At 43.1% G+C, this 26,639-nt stretch overlaps 1 protein-coding gene across 2 annotated transcripts in view; it reads right to left on the reverse strand.

Moving 5' to 3' along the window:
* Nucleotides 1-26,639, reverse strand: part of vps35l (VPS35 endosomal protein sorting factor like) — a 155,363-nt gene that overhangs the window by 26,019 nt on the left and 102,705 nt on the right. For both annotated transcript variants that reach the window (XM_043712168.2, XM_087997581.1), the window contains exons 27-29: nt 4,258-4,397; nt 1,685-1,850; nt 21-139 (exon numbers count right to left, since the gene is read on the reverse strand). In XM_043712168.2, the coding sequence (XP_043568103.1) occupies nt 21-139; nt 1,685-1,850; nt 4,258-4,397 (425 nt within the window). The remainder of the gene's footprint in view (nt 1-20; nt 140-1,684; nt 1,851-4,257; nt 4,398-26,639) is intronic.

The following is a 26,639-nucleotide window of genomic DNA, read 5'->3' on the forward strand; positions in this document are numbered from 1 at the left end:
CCAGAGGATTAATTTAATACCTCATCTTTTCCAAGAGTCTTGAGATGGTCTAAGATTTGTCCAATCAGAGTTTCAGCAAGTTTATTAATTTCAGCCAAGAATTTGGGGTCACTGCCGTAGAGATTATCATTGGAATCCACTGCAAGACAAGAGAATTTTCTGATAAGCTTTACAATATGATCCAAATTAAATTTTGACAGCAACATTTAATTCTTGTGCTGAACTGTGAAAAGGAATTATTTTTATTTACAAAATGTTGCTGTCAGAGAGCTACCAGAGATCATGCTTAAGCTCTCAGTTTTACTGGTTTTAATTGCTTCATTAAATTGCTGTGACATCTTTTTCACAACTGCATAATGTCCTCCAATCTCAGACAGCAAGTAGAAATGCATTAAAAAAAAAAAGAGACACTCTAATTGCACGGTCTTCACTTTTAAAATAAAAATCCATTTTCCATGGGTTCTTTACAGCCATCAAGCCGAGCTTGCCTTCAGGAACATACAGGGTAGGGGCAGAAGTAGAACATTCAATCCCTTCAACCTACTTCATCATTCACTATGATCATGACTTAACATCAAGCTCAAGCTCAAGACCTAAACCTGTCCTCCCTTCACATCTCCAAATTCCTTTAGCCATGAGAGCTATAACCACTAGTTTCATGAAAACATATTGGTTGAGACCAAAAGACACTTTGTGGTGGTTAATTGTACAGGCTCACCACTCTCAGGATGAAGAAATTTCTCCTCTTCTTAGCACTGGAAGTTTAAGGATACAGGTAGACCTATGTCCCCTGGTTCTGGATTCACCCACCTTTCTGCACCTAACCTGTCCAGTCCTGTTAGAATTTTAAAAGATTTCTATGAGGTATACCCCTCATTCTTCCAAAGTCTAGTGAATACAAACCTAACTGACTTAATCTCTCCTCATACGTTAGCCCTGCCTTCCCAGGAATTAACTTGGTAAACCTTTGCTGCACTCTTTCCTTCACCAAAACATCCCTCTTCAGATAAGGAGACCAAAACTGCACACTATATTCAAGATGTAGTGCCACAAATGCCCTCTGTACATGCAGCAAGACATCCTTCTTCTTGTACTCTAATCCTCTCACTATGAAGGCCAACATATTGTTTACTTCTTTACTGCCTACTGCACCTGTGCATTTACTTTCAGTGCCTGGTGCATGAGGACACACACATCTCATTAAACATTATCCTCTCTTAATTTACAGCCAAATAATAAACTGCTTTCCTACGTTTATTACTAAATGGATAACCTCACATCAGCCAGTCCAAATCTCACTGCTACATCCCTGCATCCTCCCTACAGCTCACTCTTCTGCCCAGCTTTGTCTCACTAGTAAAGCTTAAGAATACATCACTGTGGTCTTGTACGATTCCTTGCAATACCTCACTAGTAATTTTCAGAAAGAGACCTGTTTATTCCTACTTTTGATCCTGGTCTGCTAACCAATTTTCTATCCATCTCTATACACTACAATCACATGTGCTTTAATTTTACAAATTAATCTCTTATTTGGGACTTTGCTGAAAGCTTTCTGAAATTCCATTGGCTCCCCTGATCAACCTACTGGTCACATCCTACACTGGAGGATGCACAATGAAGAATGTGTATTTTTGTGCAAATTAAACAGTGTCAAAATATATTCCAAAGGTATATACTGTACCTTTTTCCACATGATAAAGATAAGTTTCTTGACTTGCTGCAGCCAACAAATGCAAAACATTTATATAGATTCGTACTTTTGAATCAGAATGATCTTCCCAAATGTAGTCCTGGATCACATTCAAAAGGCCTCTCACCAAATACAAGACACCTTGCTCTGGATGATCCTGTCCAAAAATATGTACAAGAGGTTAACGTGCAATTGATTTACTGTAAAACTGGAACACAGCAACAAATCAGTTTTTTCCCTTGTTGCTCCTCTCCAAGTGCTGACATAGGCATATTCCTGCCACTTCTCTCAGCGCAGGACAAGAGAAATGAAGCTGTTCAAAACAAACTTGTAACCACTAATTTTTCCCATTTTTTAAAAAAATTGAAAATATTCAAACAGTCGATTCTGCTAAAATTCTTCAAATTGGTTTCAACGCGATTGAAGAACTTAGACCATTACTTGTAGAATGCAAACTTTCATTACCTATATTGGCTATGACGTGATTCCAGCCCCATTAGTTTAATTGGCACGGCTATTGCACAATTTTATAACGCAAGATTGTATGAGAATGGAACCAACATGATATATCAGAACTGATTGTATCTTCCTTTGTTCAAATCTGAAAATTCAGGATGTTCCTCCAAAACAATTAGTTTCAGTTTTGTAAAACATATTGACTCACAGGCATGGAATTAGTGATGTATGATGTCTGAAATAACAAAACTGATCGTTCCCTTTTGTGAAGTTTCTTTTTAAGTTTATCTGCAAAAATAACACTTTCTTCTCCACATCAGAAAGTCCCGCTAGCTTTTCAGTTTCCATACCTACAGTTCTATTCTCTTCCTTTGGTGCATCATTCAAATGAGTCTCCCCTCATCATGCTGCTCAAATCCCTCACAGGAGGGTAGGCTGTCTAATTCCTTTTCTCTTTCCCAAAGTTTGATTTAGTTATACATCCTTAGACAGAGCAATTAGAGAGAAGGCAGCAATGTATAGTCTGATAAGATGTTGAGACCTTCTGTAAACATATTTAGGTTATATTTAATCATACAACAAAATAAGTTTGAATCGTTTGTCGAAGAGAACAAAACTTCAGACAAACACAGAGGTCACATTGTAAAATTTCACAACAATTGAAGATTATTAGTCAGGCTTGCTGTATGATATAGTCCCCATATACAAGTAATTAAATATGAATACGCAGGACCCAACTCCATGTCGACATTGCATCTTTTTCATTGAAAGAAAGGTCACGGAGAATGAGAATTCTTGCTGCATTCCCCATAGTAACTCCCTGACCAATCACTAAGAGTTTATCTGCGTGGTGTGAAATTTTTCAGCTTTTGCCCGAAACGTCGATTTTGCTGAAGCTCCTCGGATGCTGCCTGAACTGCTGTGCTCTTCCAGCACCATTGATCCTGAAGCTAACAGTTCCTGTTATCTCCATGCCACAATGGTACAACTAATCAGCATTCTCTTCTCATATTGCTGAAACTGCTGCCCCCTTTCTAAATTTGGTTTCTTGCATGCCACTCCTGAAGAGTCTGAAACTAAACGTTTCAGCTTAGTGCCATTTGAATTTAACTCTCCGCTGCTATTGACAATCAATGTAGTCTGAAACAAAAAGGTGAAATTGCTGGAGAAACCCAGCAGGGCTGTCAGCATCTGTGAACAAAAACAGTTAATGTTTCAAGTCCACTGACCCTACTTCAGAACCAAAATGTTGTCTGTCCAGTTTTCCAGCCCTCCCATGCTCACTTGCTGCTGTTGCAAAATAACGCATCTAAATACAGGACAATAAGATGACAACCTAATACTTCAACTTACATCAGTGGAAAAAAAAAGTAAATTAACAGCTAAGTGTGTGCAATGCAATTTTGCATCGTTATGTTAAAACTGCTTATTAAATGAAACAAAATATAACCACTGTGTTTAAAATTTATCCATCCCACAGTTAATAGAAGCTGGGATTATCCATCAAATGCATTTAACAAACGTAAAGTTTAATTATATAAATACCAAAATATTGACATTGTAAAACAAGCAATACTTCATAGAAAATCCTAATGTTCACTCAAATTCCTTTCCTAAACCCCTCTCTCCTCTTTCAAATCCATCCTTTGACCAAATTTTCAGGTACTCCTACAGTTTCATGCCACTTGGTGTCAAATTTTGTCAATAACATTCTTGTTTTGTGAAGAGCTTTGGGATTTTTTAAGCTATATTCTTATTGTATTAGACTTATAATCATGCAGGATCAAATTCTATTTTTAATAATAATAGAGACAGGATCTTAAAACGACAACGGAATTAATTTACCTCTCTTGATCCAATTATTCCCAGGTCTCTCATGCTTTTCCTCTGTACATGCAAGCAGATGACCACCCCAGGCGTTTTAAAGTATGGATCAAATCAGTTTCATTCCCTTTCAATCTGGAGACTTTTACAATTGTGGTGCAATTTCAGCCAGGAACTCTGACAAACTAAGGAAGGACAAAACCTGGTATCCTGTTTCACGGCAGCTGTACGTTCCCCAACACTGCCCTGCCCAGAAATAATGTTATATGATTAAGATTACTTACAGGTACAATCAATAACGTGGAAAAGAAGTTATTAAGGAATTCCAGAAGAAACCCTTCAGATGTTCTCATTTTTCCATCTATGTTTATCATTTTTGGTACTTCCACAACAAGGCTGATTGCTGCTTTAAAAAAGGCATCAGCTAGTAAAAGAAAATAAGGTGTAATTAGGATAATGAATACTTCACCTCTTTCATACAATGAAACTGATTTGTAGAGTTCAATGAGCTTATCTTTCAATTATATCATTACCGATGCGGAGAACACTTGTTCATAATAACACCTATAATCCCACAATATAAAACAGTTACAGGACTTCTGATCTTTATTACAGAATACCTACAGGGTAATTTTTCCCTCTGGTCCCTTTCACAAGAGGAGTGAGTGTGTGGTGGAACACTCTCTACTTGTCTTGAGTGTAGCTCCAACAGCACTCAAAAAGCTTAACATTCAGAACCAGTCTCCTTGATTGGCACCTCATTAACATTTATTCCCTTCCTCACTGATGCGTCGTGACAGCAGCGTATACCATCTACAAGATACATGGCCGCAACTCAACAAGATTCCTTCGGTAGTAACTGGAAAGAGGCTGAAAAGCATTGTAATCTCTGGGTTACTACCAGTGTCATGTGCTTTTGAGGCAAGGAATAGAATAGGAGAGATTAATATGTTGCTAAGAAGCTGGTGCAGGGGGCAGGGATTCAGGTTCTTGGATCATTGGGACCTCTTCTGGGGCAGGGGTAACCTGTGCAAGAGGGATGGGTTGAACTTAAACTGAAGGAGAATCAAATATCTTCACAGGGAGGTTCGCTGGTGCTACTCAGGAGGGTTTAAACTTGAGGGGCAAAGGGTTGGGAATTAGAGCAACAGGTCAGCAAGTAGAGAGATTGAGGGGAAGGTACATGTTAAGACCAATAAATCAGAAAGGACAGACAGAGACAGGTAAATGAACACAATGGTACTAATGGGCTAAAGCGTGTTTATTTCAATGCAAGGAGTATTATAGGTAAGGCAGATGAGCTTAGAGACTGGATCAGTACATGGGTCTATGATGTTGGCAGCATTACAGAGACTTGGTTGAGAAAGGGACAGGTGTAGCTGCTCAATGTTCCAAGGTTTCATTATTTTAGAGGAGATATAGAGAAAGGTAAAGGAAGTAGAGGAGTTATATTACTAATTAGGGAGAAGATTATATCTGCACTGAGAGGACATGCTGGAGGACTCATCCACTGAGACAGTATGGGTACAGCTCAAAAATAAGATGGGTGCAGTCACTCTGTTAGGATTATACTATAACACCCCACCCAACAGCACCAAGACACTGAGGAACAAATATGTTGGGAGATTATGGAAAGGTGCAATAAAAAAAAGTTGCCATAGTGGGTGACTTTAACTTCCCTAATATTGACCGAGACTCCTTCAGAGCAAGAGGCTGAGACGGGACAGAATTTGTTAAGGGCACCCAAGAGGGTTTCTTGAAACAGTATGTGGTTAGTCCAACTAGAGGAGGGGCCAAACTAGACCTTGTATTGGCTAATGAGCCTGGCCAGGAGACTGACCTTTCAGTGGGAGTGCATTTTGGAAACAGTGATCACAACTCCTTAAATTTTAAGAAAGCTAGAGATTATTAATTGGGAGGAACTGTCATCAAGCAAGTTCATATTTGACAGGTGGGAATTCTTTAAAGACCTGCTGGGAAGAGTTCAAGACCAGCATGTTCCAGTAAGGAGGAAGGACAAGGTTGGCAAGGTAAGAACCCTTGGATAATGAGGGAGATTGTGAACTTCATCAAAAGGTAAAAAGCCAATGTAAAATTTAAAAAGCTAAAATCAGAAAGGGGCCCTGTGAGGAATATAAAGAATGCAGCAAGGTACTCAAGCAGGGAATTAGGAGCACAGGAAGGGCATAAAATGACCTTGGCAAGTGGGGTTAAAGAGAATCTCAAGGTATCCTATAGATTCTTGGACAACTATGGAGAGTGTAGGACCATTCAAGGATAAAGGAGGGAACTTGAGCTTGAAGGCAGAGGATATGGGCAAGATCCTAAATGAGTACTTTGTCAGCATTCACCCAGGAGGAGGAGATGGAAATTAGTGTGGAGCATGCTAATCTGCCAGGGCATTTTGCAATCAAGAAAGAAGTGGTGTTGGATCTCCTGCAGAGCATGAAGGTGGCTAAGTCCCCAGGGCCCAATGGTTTCTACTCCAGGTTGAGAGACGCAAGAGAGGAGATTGCTGGGACCTTGACCAAGATCTTTGTATCCCCGTTAGCCAATGGGGCGTCCTAATGGGCTGGCAGTTAGCTAATGTTGTCCCTCTGTTCAAGAAGGGAAATAGGGAGAATCCAGGAAACTATCAAAGGATGAGAATCACTTTGGTGGTAAGGAAGCTATTGGAGAGGATCCTGAGGGATAGGACTTACTCATGTTTGGAAAAACAAGGTCTAATTAGCAATTGTGCCGGCCTAATTGTGCAGGGCAGGTCATACCTTACTAACTTACTGAATTTTGAGTTGGTGACGAAGGTGATCGATAAGGGTAGAGCAGTGCATGCTGTTTACAAGGGTCTTAGCAAGGCTTTCAACAAGGTTCCTCATGGTAGGTTCATCCAGAAGATTAAGATGCATGGAATCCAGTGACATGGCCACATGGTTTCAGAACTGGCTTGTCCATAGAAAACAGGGGATACTGGTGGAAGGGTGTTTTTAAGGCTGGAGATAAGGGACTAGTGGTGTTCCACAGGGATCTGCACTGGGACTTCTGCTGTTGTGATATAGATCAATGACTTACATGAAAATATAGATGGGTGGGTTAGTAAGTTTGCAGGCAATACAAAGATCAGTAGAGTTATGGATAATGTAGAAGGTTATCAAAGGACATAGATCTGTTCCAGATATGGGCAGAGAAATGGCAGATGAAGTTTAATCCAGGCAAGTGTGAGATGCTGTACTTTGGGAGATCAAATGTTAAGGAAAAGTATATGGTTAATGGCAGGACGCTGTACAGCATTCATTTACAGAGGGATCTTGGGGTTCAAGTCCATAGCTCTCTGAAAGTAGCCACGCAAGTAGACAGGTTGGTAAAGAAGGCACGCTTGCCTTTACTAGTCAGGGAATTGAGTACAAGAGTCAGGATGTCATGTTACAGCTTTATAAGACTTTGGTTAGCCCACACAGAACTGTATTACATTCAATTCCGGTCACCACATTATAGGATGTGGAGGCAATGGAGAGGGTGTAGAAGAGGTTTACCAGGATGCTGCCTGGATTAGAGGGAATGAGCTATAAAAAGGAGAGGCTGGAAAAACTCAGATTATTTTCTCTGGACTGGTGGAGGCCAAAGGGAGATTTGATTGAAGTTATAGGGTAGAGTCAGAGTTTTACAGCACGGAAACAGCTAATATAAACTGCTCAATTTTAAGTAATTCAACTTGGTTTATCTAAACAAATATTATGCCAACAAAAATACCCCACCATGTTAAACAGATGTTAGGCATTACAAAAACAATTAAAACAGTATCAAATTTAGTTCCATTCTGCAAAGGCAAACTGGTCCAAAGTATCAAATAAAATAGGATGCATCATACACCCAATTCTGTTGGTGGATCAAAAGCATGTATGGACATAAATACTTTCAATGAATAACATACAAAATATTATTTAGTTAGAGAGACAAAACACATGGATCAATGTTTAATGTTTCGAACATTTACATTTTTCCAAGAGTCATTTTCTAGGTCATGTCTGCATGACAAACTGAGCCTGTTTCATCTCTGCAACTGTCCATCTTTTCACACATTGACCATTAGTGTAAAATCATCATGGTAACAATACACATTAAAGGACCTCAAGAATCAACTGTTTGCTAATTTTAGTGAGGAATGACAGCAAAAAAAAAAAAATCAGTTTGAAATAATTCATCTCCAGGAGTATGTAACGCTTGTATAATTTACAGCTTCTCTTTGTCCCTAATGGTTAATTGAGTGAACTATTTAACAAACTGTTATAATTCTGAACACACTGAAATGCCTACAATTTTTCTTTAAATTGACTTTACTAACAGAAACAGTTTTCAAAGATAATTATCATCCTTTTTCAATGTAATTAACAAAAGTAAATAGAGCAAACGCAGAAAATTATCTGCTTGCTTAAATTGAAAGAACAAAATAATAGAAGAACAGGCCCTCCGGCCCACCGAGACTACATCGACACCATACCTTTCCAACAAGAAAACTTTTGCCTCTATGAGGTCAGCATCCTGGTCTTCCCTGCTTATTCCTGTATCTAGCAAGTAAGGAGCATCCTGTCAGTGCCAGGTCAGGATACGCAGAAATAAAAACTGAAAATACTCCAGTCAGGCAGCATCTATGTTCAGAGAAAGAATTAATGTTTCTAGCCTGATGAAAAGCCAATAATCTGAAGAGGTTAGAGATGGAACACAATTTAAAGAATTACTGAGACAGGAAAAAGGGAATGGGAGGAAAGGAGAAAAACAGTCTGTATAAGATGGAAGGCACAGTCATTACATAGGACTTAGGATGACAGTGTAATGCAAGTGGGTGTGGTGATGGTCAAAGTTTTAAAAAATGTCAGGTGGAGAGAATCTGAAAGTGGCAAACATAGAACCATAAGCAACACCTGCCATCTAATAAAATGAAAGCACTGGGTATGATCTAAAATTGGTAAACTTAATGTCGAGTCTAATTTACTGCCATAAGCACATTACATGCTTTAAAAGGCTAAAAACTGCTTCTTAACTCAGCGGTAGGAAATTAGAAAAGAAGAAGTGATAAGGTGTAGTTAGGTCAGAAGATCCACTGAAAGGATAAAGCAGACTGGGAGGTGGACACTGTGGGAGAAGGGACAAGAAAAGGCAGTGCATTAATATAGTCAAAGCCTGACTGCACTGAAAGGAGGTCAAAGAATGGGTTGTCCAGAGGGGTGGGGTAGAGCGAGTTTTCCATTCATCTTTTAAAAACTTCCATTGCACAAATAAAAGGCTATAGAGAGATGACTAAAAGCAGCTCACTTGCAAAGCACATTAGTATAAGTTGTGTATGTCAGTCTCCCATTTGCTTTGTTCTGAATCTCAGCCATACACAGAAAGGCAAAGAAAAAACTTCAAGCAAATGGTCAACCTTGGCTACTTTCCAGCATCTCTAACAAAGGCTCATTTCAGTTGCAAATCACAAGAGAGCAATAAGTAAATGATTGGAATTAGTTTCCATGATATAAAAAGCAGCCATTTTATTCTGATAATTCCAATGCAAAGTTCTCTACAGATGCTCCTGCTCCTCCTAGTAAAATCAATTCTGTTTTAATCTGCATTCAAACAAAAACGTCTTCTGTTTGATTTTTCAGGGACAACGATACTAAGATGGCGACAGTGGAATGGGCTCGTCCGCTTCATCCACTTTTCTCTCCGATTTTTCTTTTCTTCTTTTAAGTTTTTTTTAAAAAATTTACTCCTATTTATCTTCTGGAGAGAGCTCAGTCTTGGAGGCGGCGGTGGCCACGGCATCATGTATCATTGCACTATGCAGCATGGCAGCAGCTGAGGGCCTGGTTCAGCCCATGAAGGTTCGGAATCGAACTCAACCAATGCAGCAGCGATGGTCTACTGGCATTTGCAGTAACAAGAGCAGGCAGCCTGAGGTCTCCCAGAGAGCGGCCAAAGCAGAGGAGATCGAACCCTTATAGGGAGTGCAAGCCTAGCAGGGTTCAGCACTTAAAACTGTTAAACTTCTAAAAAACCAAAAGATCTGCAGATGCTGTAAATCAAAGACAAAAATAGAAATTGCTGGAAAAGCTCAGCAGGTCCAGCAACATATGTGGACAGAATTAGAGCTAAACATTTCAGGTCAAATGAAGAGAGAGACACCCTTCTGAGGGTCACTCAATCTGAAACGTTAACTCTGCTATTTGATTATGAATTTGGAACTTCTCACAGCAATAAAATTTAGAACATTTTAAAGATTGGCTGAAATATTGTTATCTCTTGCCCTTCAATGTTCATCTAATTCAGGAGGCCCACCTCCAAATTTCTTGGTGCATTTTCAAGTAAACCAGGCCTAGTACAGGAGACAGTGGGCAAATGAAAGAAGCAATGAGAACCAAAGGATGAATCAGAAGAGATTAGTAGCCAACATCAAAAAAAAATTCAGACAAGTCATCCATATGTTTAGAGTGGGACCAATGCGGGACCATACAGCAAATTGATCAGAGGCACAAGGTACAAGTAAGGCACTAGAAAAGTAGGAACACTGGATTTAGGAAGAGTAGTAGGACATTGGGTCTTTGAGGTTTGCTGTGCAATTCAACAATCATGTCTGATCTAGTTGTGATCTTAGCTCCACTTCCCTGTCTGTAAACTCTTGACTCACTTGCTGAGCAAAGATTTGTCTAACCCAGTTTTGAATAAATTTAAACACCAGCCTCCATGACCACCTTCGCACACCTAGGACGATTGTAAGGAACAAACAATTCGTCTCAAAAATGAAAATTTCTTTAACCATAGTCTCCAATTTTACACACTCCACAAAAAAGTCCGCTGGCCAGCCATCCTATCTGGTCCTCTCAAGATCTTAAATATTTCAATAAGGTCACCTCTCATTCTTGTCAATGGAAAAAAAACTGTAGCGAGTAGAGTGGTACAATCAGAGCTGGGTCCTTGACAATTTGCAATCTATATAAATGGATATGACTGTAGGGACTGAATGTGATGTGGCTCAGTGGTTAGCACTGCTGCCTCACAACACCAGGAACCCAGATTAGATTCCAGCCTTGGGTGACTGTGTGGAGTTTGCGCATTCCCCCGGTGTCTGTGTGGATTTCTACCAAGTGCTCTGGTTTCCTCCCACAGTCCAAAGATGTGCATGTTAGGTGGAGGCCATGCTAAATTGCCCATTGTTGAGAGATGTGTAGGTTAGGTGCATTAGCCATGGGAAAAATGTAGGGTAATGGGGATAGGGTCTGGGTGGGAATCTCTTCGGAGGGCAACAACATACTGCTTTTCTAATCTTTCTGCCCAAGTACACATTTAGTACATTATAAGGCATCTGTGAATTTATTGCCCATTCATTTAACTGCCGATAGTCCATTGGCCTGTCGAGACACTCTAGCTCCTGTCGGCAACTCACCAAGATAGGTAGGAAAAAAAAAGTGTCAAGAAATTTAGATGCAACACATTCAGTCACTATAGTCAAATCTATTAATATAGATTGCCAATAGTCAAGGATCAGTTCTGATCACTGCGCCACTCTACCCACCACAATTTTTTTTCCCATTCGTCTCCATTCAGACAGATCACAAGATCGTAAGACTTAGGAGCAAAAAGTAGGCCATTCGGGCCATCGCGTCTGCTCTGCCATTCAATGGCATCATGGGTGATCGGAGGATCCTCAGCTCCACCTTTCTGCCTCTTCCCCATAACCCTCAATTCTTTTACTGATTAAAAATCTCCAAACTCAACAGCCTTCTGTGAGAATGAATTCCACAGATTCACTATCCTCAAAAAAAAAAGTCCCCATCGGTCTTAAACGTATGACCCCTTATTGTGAAACTATGCCAGTGGTGTGAGACTCTGAAGGGAAACAGCTTCAACATCTACTCTATCAACCATCCCAAAAATGTACGTGGCAGGTACTCATGTGACTCAGCCAACATTGTCTATCTCATACTCTGCAGGCAAGGATCCTCTGAGGCATGGTACATTGGTGAGACCAAGCAGAGGCTACAGCAATGGATGAATGGACACCACACAACAAATAGATAGGAATGCTCCCTCCAAGTCGGAGAACAATTCTGCGGTTCGGGACATTCAACCTTGGACCTTTGGGTGATCATCCTCCAACGCAGACTTTGAGACAGGCAAAAACGCAAAGTAGCCAAGCAGAGGCTAATAGCCAAGTTCGCTCCCCATAGGGATGGCCTCAACTGGGACCTTGAGTTCATGTCACACTACGGGTAACCTCACTGCACTACACACAGACGCAGACACACGCACTCCTACAGACCCATCTCATACACAAGCTCACTCTCATATGCTCACACATACATTCCCACACTCACCCACGCATGCTCTCAGACTTGCACCCCTTTACACTCACACATTCTTAGACTCTCATACCTTCCCCGCACGCGCGCGTGCACACAAGTTTATGGGGAGAATTTGTACTTGCAGAATTACATTTTCTTTTGCTCAAAAACTGCACGAATCCATGTAAGATTCTGTAAATCTATTTAGATTAGAATCAGTCTGAACATTGTGGCACAGACAGCCTCACACAGGGCACCTCACATCTTCAATGCATTATCTGAGCCAACATAGCACCTATTGTCAAAGTTCACTTGAGAATACAACTTCAAGAAAGTTCTGGAATTTACATATTAAAGAACTGAAACCAACATGCCCATTCTAAAAGATGAAAGACTTAACAAACAATCCAGGTCTTTTTCAACATATAATTTCAGTTACATCACACTGTAAACTTTTGCTATAAATTCTGTGTCTTACAATCTTATTCTCCACAGTTACCTGATGAAGGAGCAGCGTTCCGAAAGCTAGTGCTTCCAAATACACTTGTTGGACTATTAACTTGGTGTTGTGAGATTTTTAAACTTTGCACACCCCAGTCCAACACCGGCACCTCCAAATCAAGTCTATTTATATGGTCCTTTTCATTATAGGATATTTCAAAGCAATGTACACAGTCTGAAGTGCAACAGCTGTTGCAATGTCAGAAATTGTCAGTTGCCAACAAATTTGCACTCAAAATTCTCACAAAAGCAATATGGCACAACCAGATGTTCTCATTGATGATGGTGATGGCGAGTGGATCAGAGTCGGGGGGGCTATGCTGAAGCTTTTGCAACAATTTTTAGTCAGAAGAGCCAAGTGAGAGATTTATCTTAGCCTCATCTGGAGGATCTCCGCTTCACAAATGCCAGTACTCCTCCAATTTGGCTCACGCCACATGATATCAATAATTAGTGGGAAACGCTGGATATCAAAAAATACAATAGACCCTGACAAAATTTCAGCAAGAGTACTGAAGGGTGAGCTTGCCAATTGGATACAAAATTGGTTTTACGGTTGGAGACAGAGTGATGGTGGAGGGTTATTTTTCAGATGGGAGGCCTGTGACCAGCGGTGTTCCACAGCAAGTGGTAATGGGTCCACTTTTGTTTGTCATTTATATGAACAATTTGGATGGGGAATACAGAAGGCATTATTAGCAAGTTTGCAGATGATACCATAAATTGTGGTTTAATGGACAGTGAAGAACGTTATCTAAGATTACAAAGAGATCTTGGTCAATTGAGTCAATGGACTGAGGAATGGAAGATGGAATTTAATTGGATAAATACAAGGCATTGTTGTACCAAAATGAAAACAAGGGCAGGACCTACACAATTAATAGTAGGGTCCTGGGTAATGTTGCAGAACAAAGAAACTTAGTTCAGGTAATGCTTTGAAATTTGCATCACAGATAGACAGAGTGGTTAATGCAGTGTTTAGCATGCTTGCCTTTCTTGCTCAGACCATTGAATACAGGTTCTGAGGAAGGATCACCGAAACGTTAACTGATTTCCCTTCACAGATGCTGCCAGACCTTTTCCAGCACTTTCTGTTTTTGTTTCCGATTTACAGCATCCACAGTTCCTTCAGTTTTTGAGTATAAGAGTTGAGACATCATGTTGAGGTTGTGCAGGACATTGGCGAGGCCTATTCTAGAGTACTGTGTGCAGTTCTGGTGGCCCTGTCATAAGGAAGATGTTATTAAACTGGAGGGGGTTCAGAAAATATTTACCAGGACATTGCCAGGAATGGATTAGATTAGATTAGATTACTTACAGTGTGGAAACAGGCCCTTCGGCCCAACAAGTCCACACCGACCCGCCGAAGCGCAACCCACCCATAACCCTACATTTACCCCTTACCTAACACTATGGGCAATTTAGCATGGCCAATTCACCTGACCTGCACATCTTTGGACTGTGGGAGGAAACCGGAGCACCCGGAGGAAACCCACGCAGACACAGGGAGAACATGCAAACTCCACACAGTCAGTCGCCTGAGTCGGGAATTGAACCCGGGTCTCTAGCGCTGTGAGGCAGCAGTGCTAACCACTGTGCCACCATGCCGCCCACGGTTTGAGTTATAAAAAAAAACACAGGCTGCATAGGCCGGGACTCTTTACACTGGAGCACAGGAGGTGACTGTTTTGGAGTTTTATAAAATCATGAGCAGTGTAGATAAAGTGAATGACAGGGGTCTTTTCCCGAGGGTTGGGGAATTCAAAACTAGGAGGCATATTTCTAAGGTGAGAGGAAAAAGATTTAAACAATGACATAAGGGGCAATCTTTTTAAAAATAACTAAGTGGCTTATATGTGGAATGAACTGCCAGAGAAAGTGGGGGATATAAGTAGAGTTACAACATTCAAAAGACATTTCAATAAGTTAATGATGAGAAAGATTTGCAGGGATATGGTCTGAGATTTGAATGCAGATGTCCCAGCTAAGAGAAGGGACACTACCACTGCACTGCAAGAGACGCCTTATAGCAGAGTACTATGCTGACAGTTGACAGTGTTTATCTGTGTTCAACAATCCATTTCTTTGTAATGAATAATAGCTCTTGCTCAGTACAGAAATCTGGTCCTCGTTTTGTCAGTTTGTGTCTATCCGACAAGTAAATTGGGGCTTTATATATATTGACAAAATCTTTAATTTCTGTAATGACTCCAACAATACCAGGGCTTGATTTGCAGTGCACTACTGTACAGCATAGCTTCAAATAAAGCTTTGATCATTATTTTCTATTCATGGACTGATTTCAAGAAAATTCTATCATATAATTTCCACTGCTGATTTTCCTAGATTTCTATTATGATAAATTCTGAGATGTGAAAACCCCAAACAGAATCTGAAAATTTAATTTGAATACTGTGGAGCAGCACAATCACCTTTACATTGATACTTTGGAGTCTCCATATTTGTAGATTATTACAGCAATTCAGTCCATCAAGTTTATAAGGGAAACACAAAAAAAAGTCTAGTATAACATCACAAAGAAAGTCTGTGGAACAGTTCTAATCCGTACTCTTATGGAATGTCATACGGCAGCACAGACAACAAAAGAATCAAGCAACGAGAGCAGACTAACTGCCTCCATCAGCTTTTTCCACAAGCTGCGAAGTAGCTGACATTTACATAGAATACTGCATGCTGGACAGAAAATAAAATTTAATCTATTGTTCTTAAACCAGTTTTAAAACAATCAGTAAACTTTGACACTGAACTTCCAAGAAACCAAAAGAAGAAAACGACAAATACCTAAAATCCTAAATCCATAAGAAACAGACACAGAAATAGGCCTTTCAGCCACTCGAACCTTCTCCACCATTCAACAGGATCATGATTGATCTGACATTCTTTATTCATAAAGGGACCAAAGGGGTGACTTTTTAAGTAGAGGGTGGTGCATGTATGGCATGAAGCTGCCAGGCAAAGTGTGGAGACTGAGACAGTTACGGCATTTAAAAGGTGTCTGGATGGGTAAATGAATAGGAAGGGTTATAAGAGGGATATAGCCTAAATGCTGGCAAATGGGATTAGACTAATTTAGGATATTTGGTCAGCATGGAAGAGTTGCACCGAACTGTCTGTTTCCATCCATGACTCTGACTTTCCCTGTATTCCTTAATTCCCCTACTGATCCAGAATCTATCTAGGCCAGCCTTAAATACACACAAGGACTCTGCCCCCATAGCTCTGTAGCAAGGTAATCCAAAAACTCTCAAATATCAAGAAAGTTTTCCTCATCTCAGTCTTCAATTCTGAGATTATTGTCCCTTTACTCTGAAACTATGCCCTCTGGTCCCAGATGTGTCCCATGGAGGGAAAAATCCTCCCAGTATAGACCATGGTCAGCCCTTAAGAATCTGATCCTTTTCAGTGAAATCAACCCTCATTTTCCTCAACTCCAGTGAGTCGAATCCCAACCTGTTCAGCCTTTGCTCATAAGACTATCCCTCCATACCAGACATCATTCTTATATGAATTGCCAATGAAATTATATTTTTCCTTAAATAAGGGACCAAAATGGGAAATGAGCTGCCAGAGGAAGTGGTGGAGACTGGTACAATTACAGCCTTTAAAAGGCATCTGGATGGGTACATGAATAGGAAGGGTTTAGAGGGATAGGAGCTAAACACTGGCAAATGGGACTAGATTAGGTTAGGACATCTGGTTGGCATGGACAAGTTGGACCAAAAGGGATGTTTCTGTGCTGTACATCTGTATGACTGACTAAAACTGTTCACAGTACTCTAGATGTGGTCTCTCAGCACCTGGTTCAGTTGCAGTATACTCCAACACCAATAATAAGGACCAACACTCCATTAGTCTTCTACATATGTGCGCTAGCTTTTTGCGTTTCATGCACAAGACCTCTGTGTTACAAGTGCGTGGCCAAGTAGGCAACTTCGATGTTGTGGCCATCACAGAAACGTGGATAGAAGAGGGACAGGAATGGTTGTTGGAGTTTCCTGGTTACAGGTGTTTCAGTAAGATTAGGGAGGATGGTAAAAAAGGAGGGGGGTGGCGTTGCTAATTAAATGGTATAACGGCTGCAGAAAGGCAGTTCGAGGGGGATCTGCCTTTGGAGATAGTATGGGCTGAAGTCAGAAATAGGAAAGGTGCAGTCACCTTGTTGGGTGTTTACTATAGGCCCCCCAATAGCAGCAGAGATGTGGAGAAACAGATTGGGAAACAGATTTTGGAAAGGTGCAGAAGCCACAGGATAGTAGTCATGGGCGATTTCAACTTCCCAAATATTGATTGGAAGCTCTTTAGATTAAGTGGATTGGATGGGGCAGTGTTTGCGCAGTGTGTCCAGGAAGCTTTTCTAACTCAGTATGTAGATTGTCCGACCAGAGGGGAGGCCATATTGGATTTGGTACTCGGTAATGAACCGGGACAAGTGATGGGCTTGTTAGTGGGTGAACATTTTGGTGATGGTGACCACAATTCTGTGACTTTCACCTTGGTTATGGAGAGAGATAGGTGCGTGCAACAGGGTAGGTTTTACAATTGGGGGAAGGGTAATTACGATGCTGTAAGACAGGATCTGAGGAGCATAAGTTGGGAGCATAGGCTGTCGGGGAAGAATGTCGTGGAAATGTGGAACTTTTTCAAGGAACAGATATGACGTGTCCTTGATATGTATGTACCTGTCAGGCAGGAAAGAAATGGCCGTGTGAGGGAACCTTGGTTAACGAGGGAGGTTGAATGTCTTGTAAAGAGGAAGAAGGAGGCTTACATAAGGTTGAGGAAACAGGGTTCAGACAGAGCAGTGGAGGGATACAGGATAGCCAGAAGGGATCTGAAGAAAGGGATTAGGAGAGCTAATAGAGGGCATGAAAAATCTTTGGCGGATAGGATCAAGGATAACCCAAAGGCATTTTATGCGTATGTGAGAAACATGAGAATGACGAGAACGAGCGTAGGTCCGATCAAGGACAGTAGTGGGAGACTGTGTATTGAGTCGGAAGAGATAGGAGAGGTCTTGAATGAGTACTTTTCTTCAGTATTTACGAATGAGAGGGACCGTATTGTTGAAGAGGAGAGTGTGAAACGGACTGGTAAGCTAGAGGAGATACTTGTTAGGAAGGAAGATGTGTTGGACATTTTGAACAACTTGAGGATAGACAAGTCCCCTGGGCCTGACGGGATATATCCTAGGATTATGTGGGAAGCAAGAGAGGAAATTGCAGAACCGTTGGCAATGATCTTTTCGTCTTCACTGTCAACGGAGGTGGTACCAGGGGACTGGAGAGTGGCGAATGTTGTGCCCCTGTTCAAAAAAGGGAATAGGGATAACCCCGGGAATTACAGGCCAGTTAGTCTTACTTCGGTGGTAGGTAAAGTAATGGAAAGGGTACTGAGGGATAGGATTTATGAGTATCTGGAAAGACACTGCTTGATTAGGGACAGCCAGCACAGATTTGTGAAGGGTCGGTCTTGCCTTACAAGTCTTATTGAATTCGTTGAGGTGGTGACCAAGCATGTGGATGAGGGTAGAGCAGTGGATGTAGTATACATGGATTTTAGTAAGGCATTTGATAAGGTTCCCCATGATAGGCTTATGTGGAAAGTCAGGAGGCATGGGATAGAGGGAAATTTGGCCAATTGGATAGAAAACTGGCTAACCGGTCGAAGTCAGAGAGTAGTGGTAGATGGTAAATATTCAGCCTGGAGCCCAGTTACAAGTGGAGTTCCGCAGGGATCAGTTCTGGGTCCTCTGCTGTTTGTAATTTTTATTAATGACTTGGATGAGGGAATCGAAGGGTGGGTCAGTAAATTTGCAGATGATATGAAGATTGGTGGAGTTGTGGATAGTGAGGAGGGCTGTTGTCGGCTGCAAAGAGACTTAGATATGATGCAGAGCTGAGCTGAGGAGTGGCAGATGGAGTTCAACCCTGCCAAGTGTGAGGCTGTCAATTTTGGAAAGACAAATAAGAATGCGGAATACAGGGTTAACGGTAGGGTTCTTCGTGAGGTGGAGGAACAGAGGGATCTTGGGGTCTATGTTCATAGATCTTTGAAAGTTGCCACTCAGGTGGATAGAGCTTGTAAGAAGGCCTATGGTGTATTAGTGTTCATTAGCAGAGGTATTGAATTCAAGAGTCGTGAAGTGATGTTGCAACTGTACAGGTCTTTGGTTAGGCCACATTTGGAGGACTGTGTGCAGTTCTGGTCGCCTCACTTTAGGAAAGATGTGGAAGCTTTGGAGAGGGTGCAGAGAAGATTTACCAGGATGTTGCCTGGAATGGAGAATAGGTCGTACGAGGATAGGTTGAGAGTGCTAGGCCTTTTCTCGTTGGAAAGGCGAAGAATGAGGGGTAACTTGATAGCGGTTTATAAGATGATCAGAGGAATAGATAGAGTAGACAGTCAGAAACTTTTTCCCCGGGTACAACAGAGTGTTACAAGGGGACATAAATTTAAGGTGAAGGGTGGAATGTATAGGGGAGATGTCATGGGTGGGTTCTTTACCCAGAGAGTGGTGGGGGCATGGAATGCACTGCCTGTGGGAGTGGTAGAGTCAGAATCTTTGGTGACCTTTAAGCGGCAATTGGATAGGTACATGGATGGGTGCTTAAGCTAGGACAAATGTTCGGCACAACATCGTGGGCCGAAGGGCCTGTTCTGTGCTGTATTGTTCTATGTTCTATGTTCTAGGGCTGAGTCAGCATGGCTTCATTAGGGAAGATTATGCCTGATAAATCTGTTAGAATTCTGAGTGGGTAATGAACAAGTTAGACAAAGGAGAACCAATGGATGTAATTGATTTGGATTTCCAGAAAGCTTCTGACAAGAAGCTAATTAGGAAACTGCTAAAGATAGAGACTAAGGTAAATAAGTCTCCAGGGCTGGACCAGATATATCCAAGGTTACTACGGGGAGCAAGGATTGAGATTGCTGCGTTCTGGCAATGATCTTTGCATCCTCACTCTCCATGGGAGTAGTATCAGATGATTAGAGGGAGGCGAATGTTGTTCCGCTGTTCAAGAAAGGGAATTGGGAATTCCCTAGGACTTACAGATCAGTCAGCCTTACATCTGTGGTAAGCAAGGTACTGGAAAGGATTCTGAGAGATAGGATTTATGACTATTTGGAAAAACAGTTTGATTAAAGGTCGTCAGCATGGCTTTGAGAAGGGCAAGTCAGCCTTATAAGCCTTGTTTAGTTCTTTGAGGAAGTGATGAGACAAGTCGACGAAGGTCAAGCAGTGAATGTGGCGTATGTGGATTTCAGCAAGGCATTTGATATGGTTCCACATGGTACGCTCATTCAGAGAGTTAGGAGGAATGGAATACAGGGAAATTTGGTTGTTTGGATACAAAATTGGCTGGCCGAACGACGACAGTGAGCGGTAGTGGATGGAAAGTGTACCACCTGGAGGTTGATGACCAGTGGTGTCCTGCAGGGATCTGTTCTTGGGCCTCTACCTTTTGCAGTTTATATAAATGACTTGGATGAAGAAGCGGAAGGATAGATTTAGATTAAATTAGATTAGATTACTTACAGTGTGGAAACAGGCCCTTCGGCCCAACAAGTCCACACCGACCCACCGAAGCGCAACCCACCCAGACCCATTCCCCTACATTTACCCCTTCACCTAACACTACGGGCAATTTAGCATGGCCAATTCGCCTAACCTGCACATTTTTTGGATTGTGGGAGGAAACCGGAGCACCCAGAGGAAACCCCGCAGACACGGGGAGAATGTGCAAACTCCACACAGTCAGTCACCTGAGGTGGGAATTGAACCCGGGTCTCTGGCACTGTGAGGCAACAGTGCTAACCACTGTGCCACTGTGCCGCCCACAAAGGTTAGTAAGTTTGCCGATGACACTAAGGTTGGAGCTATTGTAGATAGTATTAAGGGTTGTTGCAGGCTACAACAAGACATTGACAGGATGCAGAGCTGGGCTGGGAAGTGGCAGATGGAGTTCAACTTGGATAAATGAGAAGTGATTCATTTTGGAAGGTCGAATTTGAATGCTGAATACAGGGTTAAAGACAGGATTCTTGGCATTGTGGAGGAACAGTGGGATCTTGGGGTCCAAGTATGTAGATCCCTCAAAGTTGCCACCCAAGTTGCTAGGGTTGTTAAGACGGCATATGGTGTCTTGGCTTTCATTAACGGGGGGATTGAGTTCAAGAGCTGTATGTTGCAGCTCTATAAAACCCTGGTTAGACCACACTTGGAATATTGTGTCCAGTCTGGTCAGCTCTTTAGAGGAAGGATGTAGATGATTTAGAGAGGGTGCAGAGGAGATTTACTAGGATGCTGCCTGGCGATAAGAAGAAAGAGAGGCGACTTGATAGAGGTGTACAAGGTAGAGTAGATAGCCAGAGATTTTTCACCAGGACAGAAATGGCTGACACAAGGGGTCATAATTTCAAGGTGATTGCAGAAAGGTATTGGGCAGATGTCAGATGTAGGTTCTTTCTGCAGACAGTGGTGGGTGTGTGGATTGCTCTGCCAGCTGTGGTAGTCCAGTCAGAGACATTAGGGACATTTAAGCAACTGCTTGACAAGCACATGGACGGCAGTAAATTGATGGGCTGTAGGTTAGGTTGATCTTGGATTAAAATAAATGCTCAGCACAATATTGTGGGCCAAAGGGCCTGTACTGTTCTATGTTCTAAATGAGATTAGAGCCCATGGTGTTCTGGGCAAGGTACTGGCATGGATAGAGGCAGAGAATAGGGATAAAGGGAACTATTTTTCAAGATGGCAGTTTTTGACTAGTGGAGTGTCGCTCGGGTCAGTGTTGGGACCATAATTATTCACATTGTACATTAATGATCTGGATGAAGGAACTGAGGGCACTGTTGCTAAATTTGTAGATGACAAAGAAAGTGGGAGAGAAGGTAGTGTTGAGGAGGTGAGGAAACTGCAGAAGGACTTGGACAGGCAAGGAGAATGGGCAAAGAAGTGAAGGATGGAATACAATGTGAGAAAGTGGGAGGTTACACACTTTGGTGGGAAAAATAGAAACATGAACTATTTTCTAAATGGGGAAAGGCTTTCGAAATCTAAAGCACAAAAGGGACTTTCATGTCCTAGCTCAGGATTCTCTTAAATTTGCAGGTTCAGTGGCAGTTAGGAAAGCAAATGCAATATTAGCATTCATTTCAAGAAGTCTAGAATATAAGAGCAGAAATGTTCTGCTGAAGCTACGTAAGGCTCTGGTCAGACCACACCACATTTGGAAAACTGTAAGCAGTTTGGGCCACGTATCTAAGAAAGGATGCTGGTGAAGGGGATCCAGAGAAGGTTTACAAGAATGATCCTAGGAATGAAGAGCTTGTCATGTGAGGAACGGTTCAGGACTCTGGGTCTGCACTTGATGGAATTTAGAACAATGAGGGTGGATCTGATTGAAACTTACAGAATACCAAGGGGCCTGGAGACAGGACGTGGAGAAGATATTTTCATTAGAAGTGATTAAGACTTGGGGGGCACAGCCTCATAGTGAAGGATAACACTTTAGAATTGAGATGAGAAGAAATTTTTCCAGCAAGAGGGTGGTGAATCTGCGGAACTCACTGCAGCAGAAGGCTGAGGAAGCCAAGTTACTGAGTGTTTTTAAGACAGAGATAGATAGGTTCCTTGAACTGTAAGCAAATCAAGAGTTAGAGAGAGAAGGCAGGAGAATGGGGTTGAGAAAAAGATCAGCCGTGATTGAATAGCAGAGCTGATTCGATGGGCCAAACGGTCTGATTCTGTTCCCATTCCCATGCCTTACGGTTGTACCTTCCTGTAGTTTTTCTCTACTTAAGTAATACTGTTCTTTTTGTTCTCCCTTCCAAAAAGAAATTCACATTTTCCCATATTGTACTCCATTTGCCAACTTTTTGCCCACTTACTTAACCTAATTATCTCTTTGAACTGTTTGCAACCTTCTCACAACTTGCTTTTCCACATATTTTTATGTTAGTCTGCAATTCTGGCTACCATGCATTCACTTCCTTTCTGCAAAGCAATACATATTGTCAACAGATGCAATTTCAGCACTGACCCCTGTGGAATCCCACTGGTAGTCTAAATACAACACATCTACTGAAAACAACAAATACTGGAGATCACAGTGGGTCAGACAGCATCCAGAGAGAGAGAGCAAGCTAATGTTTTGAGTCGAGATAACTCTTCATCAAAGCTGAAGTGAAGTGTGGAGGGGATAGTACTTATGCTATAGTTTTGGGGACTGGGGAGTGCGCGAGGGGTAAGAGGTGTAGGGTGCCAGTGAAGAAAAGATGTTGATACTTCAGTTTTAATCATCGGAATGTGACAATGGCAGAACAATGGGGTGTGTCCTGCCAGACTTGAAAAGGATAGTAAGTGGGATGGGGGAGGGGAGGACCTGATAACAATGTAGAAGAAAGGGAAGAAATTGTTCACAAGTTAAAAGGTGTTGAACTCAATATTAAGTCCAGAAGACTGTTACGTGCTCAGTCTGAAGATGAGATGCTGTTCCTCCAGTTTGTGCTGTGATTCACTGGAACACTGCAGCGTGGGGAGGACTGACAATTGGGTGAGCGAGCAGGACGCTTTGTTAAAATAACCAGCTATGTGAAGGTCAGGGTCCTGCTCATACACAGACCAGAGGTGTTCTGCAAAGCAGTCATCCAGTCTGTATTTGGTTTCTCCAATATAGAGTAGGCCACATTGGATGCAGCGATTACGATACACAAGATTGGAGAAGGTACAGGTGAAATGTTGGTCCACCTGGAAAGACTATTTAGGTCCTTGGATGGTGAGCAGGGAGGTGGTGAAGGGGCAGGTGTTGCACCTTCTGTGGTTATATGGGAAGGTGCAGTGGAGAGGTAGGGGATGGTGTTGGTAGTCATGGAATGGACTAGGGTGTCCCAGAGGGAACGATCACTGCAAAATGCAGACAGGCAGAGTGAGGGGAAGATGTGTTTGGTGGTGGTGTTCTGTGGAGTTGTCTGAAATGGCAACGAATGATCCTTTAAATGCGGAGGCTGATTGGTTGAAAAGTGAGGAGAAGGGGAACCCAATCACACTGTGGCAAGCGATGGGAAAGGGTAAGAGTAGAAGCATGGATGACAGGGTCCCTCAACTGCATCCAACTTGTCAACCACAGTGGGTGAAAAACCAGAGTCATGGAAGCAAGCAAGCCATGTCAGCAGCGCTGTTTTGGAAGTTGAACAGATACAACATAGGCAAAGGAGAATGGCTTGGAGTCCTTGCAGGATGTGAGGTGTGATGAGCTGTAGTGAAGGTAGCTATGGGAGTCAGTGGCTTTGTACTGGATGGCATTGGACAGTTTATTCCCGAAAATGGAGAGAGCTGCCAAGGAAAGGAAGGAAGGTGTCAGAAATGGATGAAGTGAAAGCTACAGAGGGATGGAAACTAGAAGCAAAATGAAGGAAATATTCAAGGTCCTGGCAGGAGCACAAGTGGCACCAAAACAGTCGATGTACCAACAGTGTGTGTCATGGAAGGGGGCCAGTGTAAAACTGGAACAAGGATTGTTCCACATACCCCATAGAGAGGCAAGTATAATTGGGACATATTTGTGAGATGATGAAATGAAGGAGAAATTGGTTAGTGAGAGAACAAAGATGGAAAAGCGCAGCAGGTCAGGCAGCATCCAGGGAACAGGAGAATCGACGTTTCGGGCATTAGCCCTTCTTCAGGAATGAGGAAAGTTGGTCCAGCAGGCTAAGATAAAAGATAGGGAGGAGGGACTTGGGGGAGGAGCGTCGGAAATGTGATAGGTGGAAAGAGGTCAAGGTGAGGGTGATAGGACAGATTGGGGTGGGGGCGGAGAGGTCGGGAAGAAGATTGCAGGTTAGGAAGGCGGTGCTGAATTTGATGGATTTGACTGAGACAGGCTGGGGGGAGGGGAAATGAGGAAACTGGTGAAATCCGAGTTCATCCCTTGTGGTTGGAGGGTTCCTAGCCGGAAGATGAGGCGTTCTTCCTCCAATCGTCGTTTCACTGTGGTCTGACGATGGAGGAGTCCAAAGACCTGCATATCCTTGGTGGAGTGGGAGGGGGAATTGAAATGTTGAGCTACAGGGTGGTTGGGTTGGTTGGTCCGGGTGTCCCAGAGGTGTTCTCTGAAACGCTCCTCAAGTAGGCGGCCTGTCTCCCCTATATAGAGGAGGCCACATCGGGTGCAAAGGATGCAATAGATGATATGTGTGGAGGTACAGGTGAATCTGTGGCGGATATGGAAGTTTCCTTTGGGGCCTTGGAGGGAGGTGAGGGGGGGAGGTGTGGGCGCAAGTCTTGCACCTCCTGCGGTTGCAGGGGAAGGTGCCGGGAGTGGTCTTTGGGGCCTTGGAGGGAGGTGAGGGGGGAGGTCCTTTGGGTCCTTGGAGGACATCTACTACAAACCAACCGACTCCCACAGCTACCTGGACTACACCTCCTCCCATCCTGCCCCCTGTAAAAACGCCATCCCATTCTCCCAATTCCTTCGACTCCGCCGCATCTGCTCCCAGGAGGACCAGTTCCAAAAACGCACATCCCAGATGGCCTCCTTCTTCAAGGACCGCAATTTCCCCCCCCGACGTGGTCGACGATGCCCTCCACCGCATCTCTTCCACTTCCCGATCCTCCGCCCTTGAACCCCGCCCCTCCAACCGCCACCAGGACAGAACCCCACTGGTCCTCACCTACCACCCCACTAACCTCCATGTACAGCGCATCATCCGCCGCCATTTCCGCCACCTCCAAATGGACCCCACCACCAAGGATATATTTCCCTCCCCTCCCCTATCAGCATTCCGTAAAGACCACTCCCTCCGTGACTCCCTCGTCAGATCCACACCCCCCACCAACCCAACCTCCACTCCCGGCACCTTCCCCTGCAACCGCAGGAGGTGCAAGACTTGCGCCCACACCTCCCCCCTCACCTCCCTCCAAGGCCCCAAAGGAAACTTCCATATCCGCCACAGATTCACCTGTACCTCCACACATATCATCTATTGCATCCTTTGCACCCGATGTGGCCTCCTCTATATAGGGGAGACAGGCCGCCTACTTGCGGAGCGTTTCAGAGAATACCTCTGGGACACCCGGACCAACCAACCCAACCACCCTGTAGCTCAACATTTCAATTCCCCCTCCCACTCCACCAAGGATATGCAGGTCTTTGGACTCCTCCATCGTCAGACCACAGCGAAACAACGATTGGAGGAAGAACGCCTCATCTTCCGGCTAGGAACCCTCCAACCACAAGGGATGAACTCTGATTTCACCAGTTTCCTCATTTCCCCTCCCCCCAGCCTGTCTCAGTCAAATCCATCAAATTCAGCACCGCCTTCCTAACCTGCAATCTTCTTCCTGACCTCTCCGCCCCCACCCCAGTCTGACCTATCACCCTCACCTTGACCTCTTTCCACCTATCACATTTCCGACGCCCCTCCCCCAAGTCCCTCCTCCCTATCTTTTATCTTAGCCTGCTGGACCAACCTTCCTCATTCCTGAAGAAGGGCTAATGCCCGAAACGTCGATTCTCCTGTTCCCTGGATGCTGCCTGACCTGCTGCGCTTTTCCAGCAACACATTTCCATCTCTGATCTCCAGCATCTGCAGACCTCACTTTCTCCCTAGTGAGAGAACAAGTTCAGTTAGGCGGAGGAGTGTGGTGACGTGTGGGGATTGTTTAGTTTTTGGTCGTGGAATAAACCATGCACGCTCAGACCATCCTGGTGGGAATGGTGGCATAGAGGGATTGGACATCCATGGTGGACAGGAGGTAGTTAGAGCTCGCGAACTGGAAATTGTCGATATTAGGGAGAGCATTAGCGGCGTCATGAATGTAGGTGGGC

This window comes from Chiloscyllium plagiosum, unplaced genomic scaffold (assembly GCF_037043375.1).
Source record: "Chiloscyllium plagiosum isolate Xiang-an unplaced genomic scaffold, Cpla_swu_hap1 HiC_scaffold_20, whole genome shotgun sequence".
In the NCBI taxonomy this organism is placed as follows: domain Eukaryota; kingdom Metazoa; phylum Chordata; class Chondrichthyes; order Orectolobiformes; family Hemiscylliidae; genus Chiloscyllium; species Chiloscyllium plagiosum.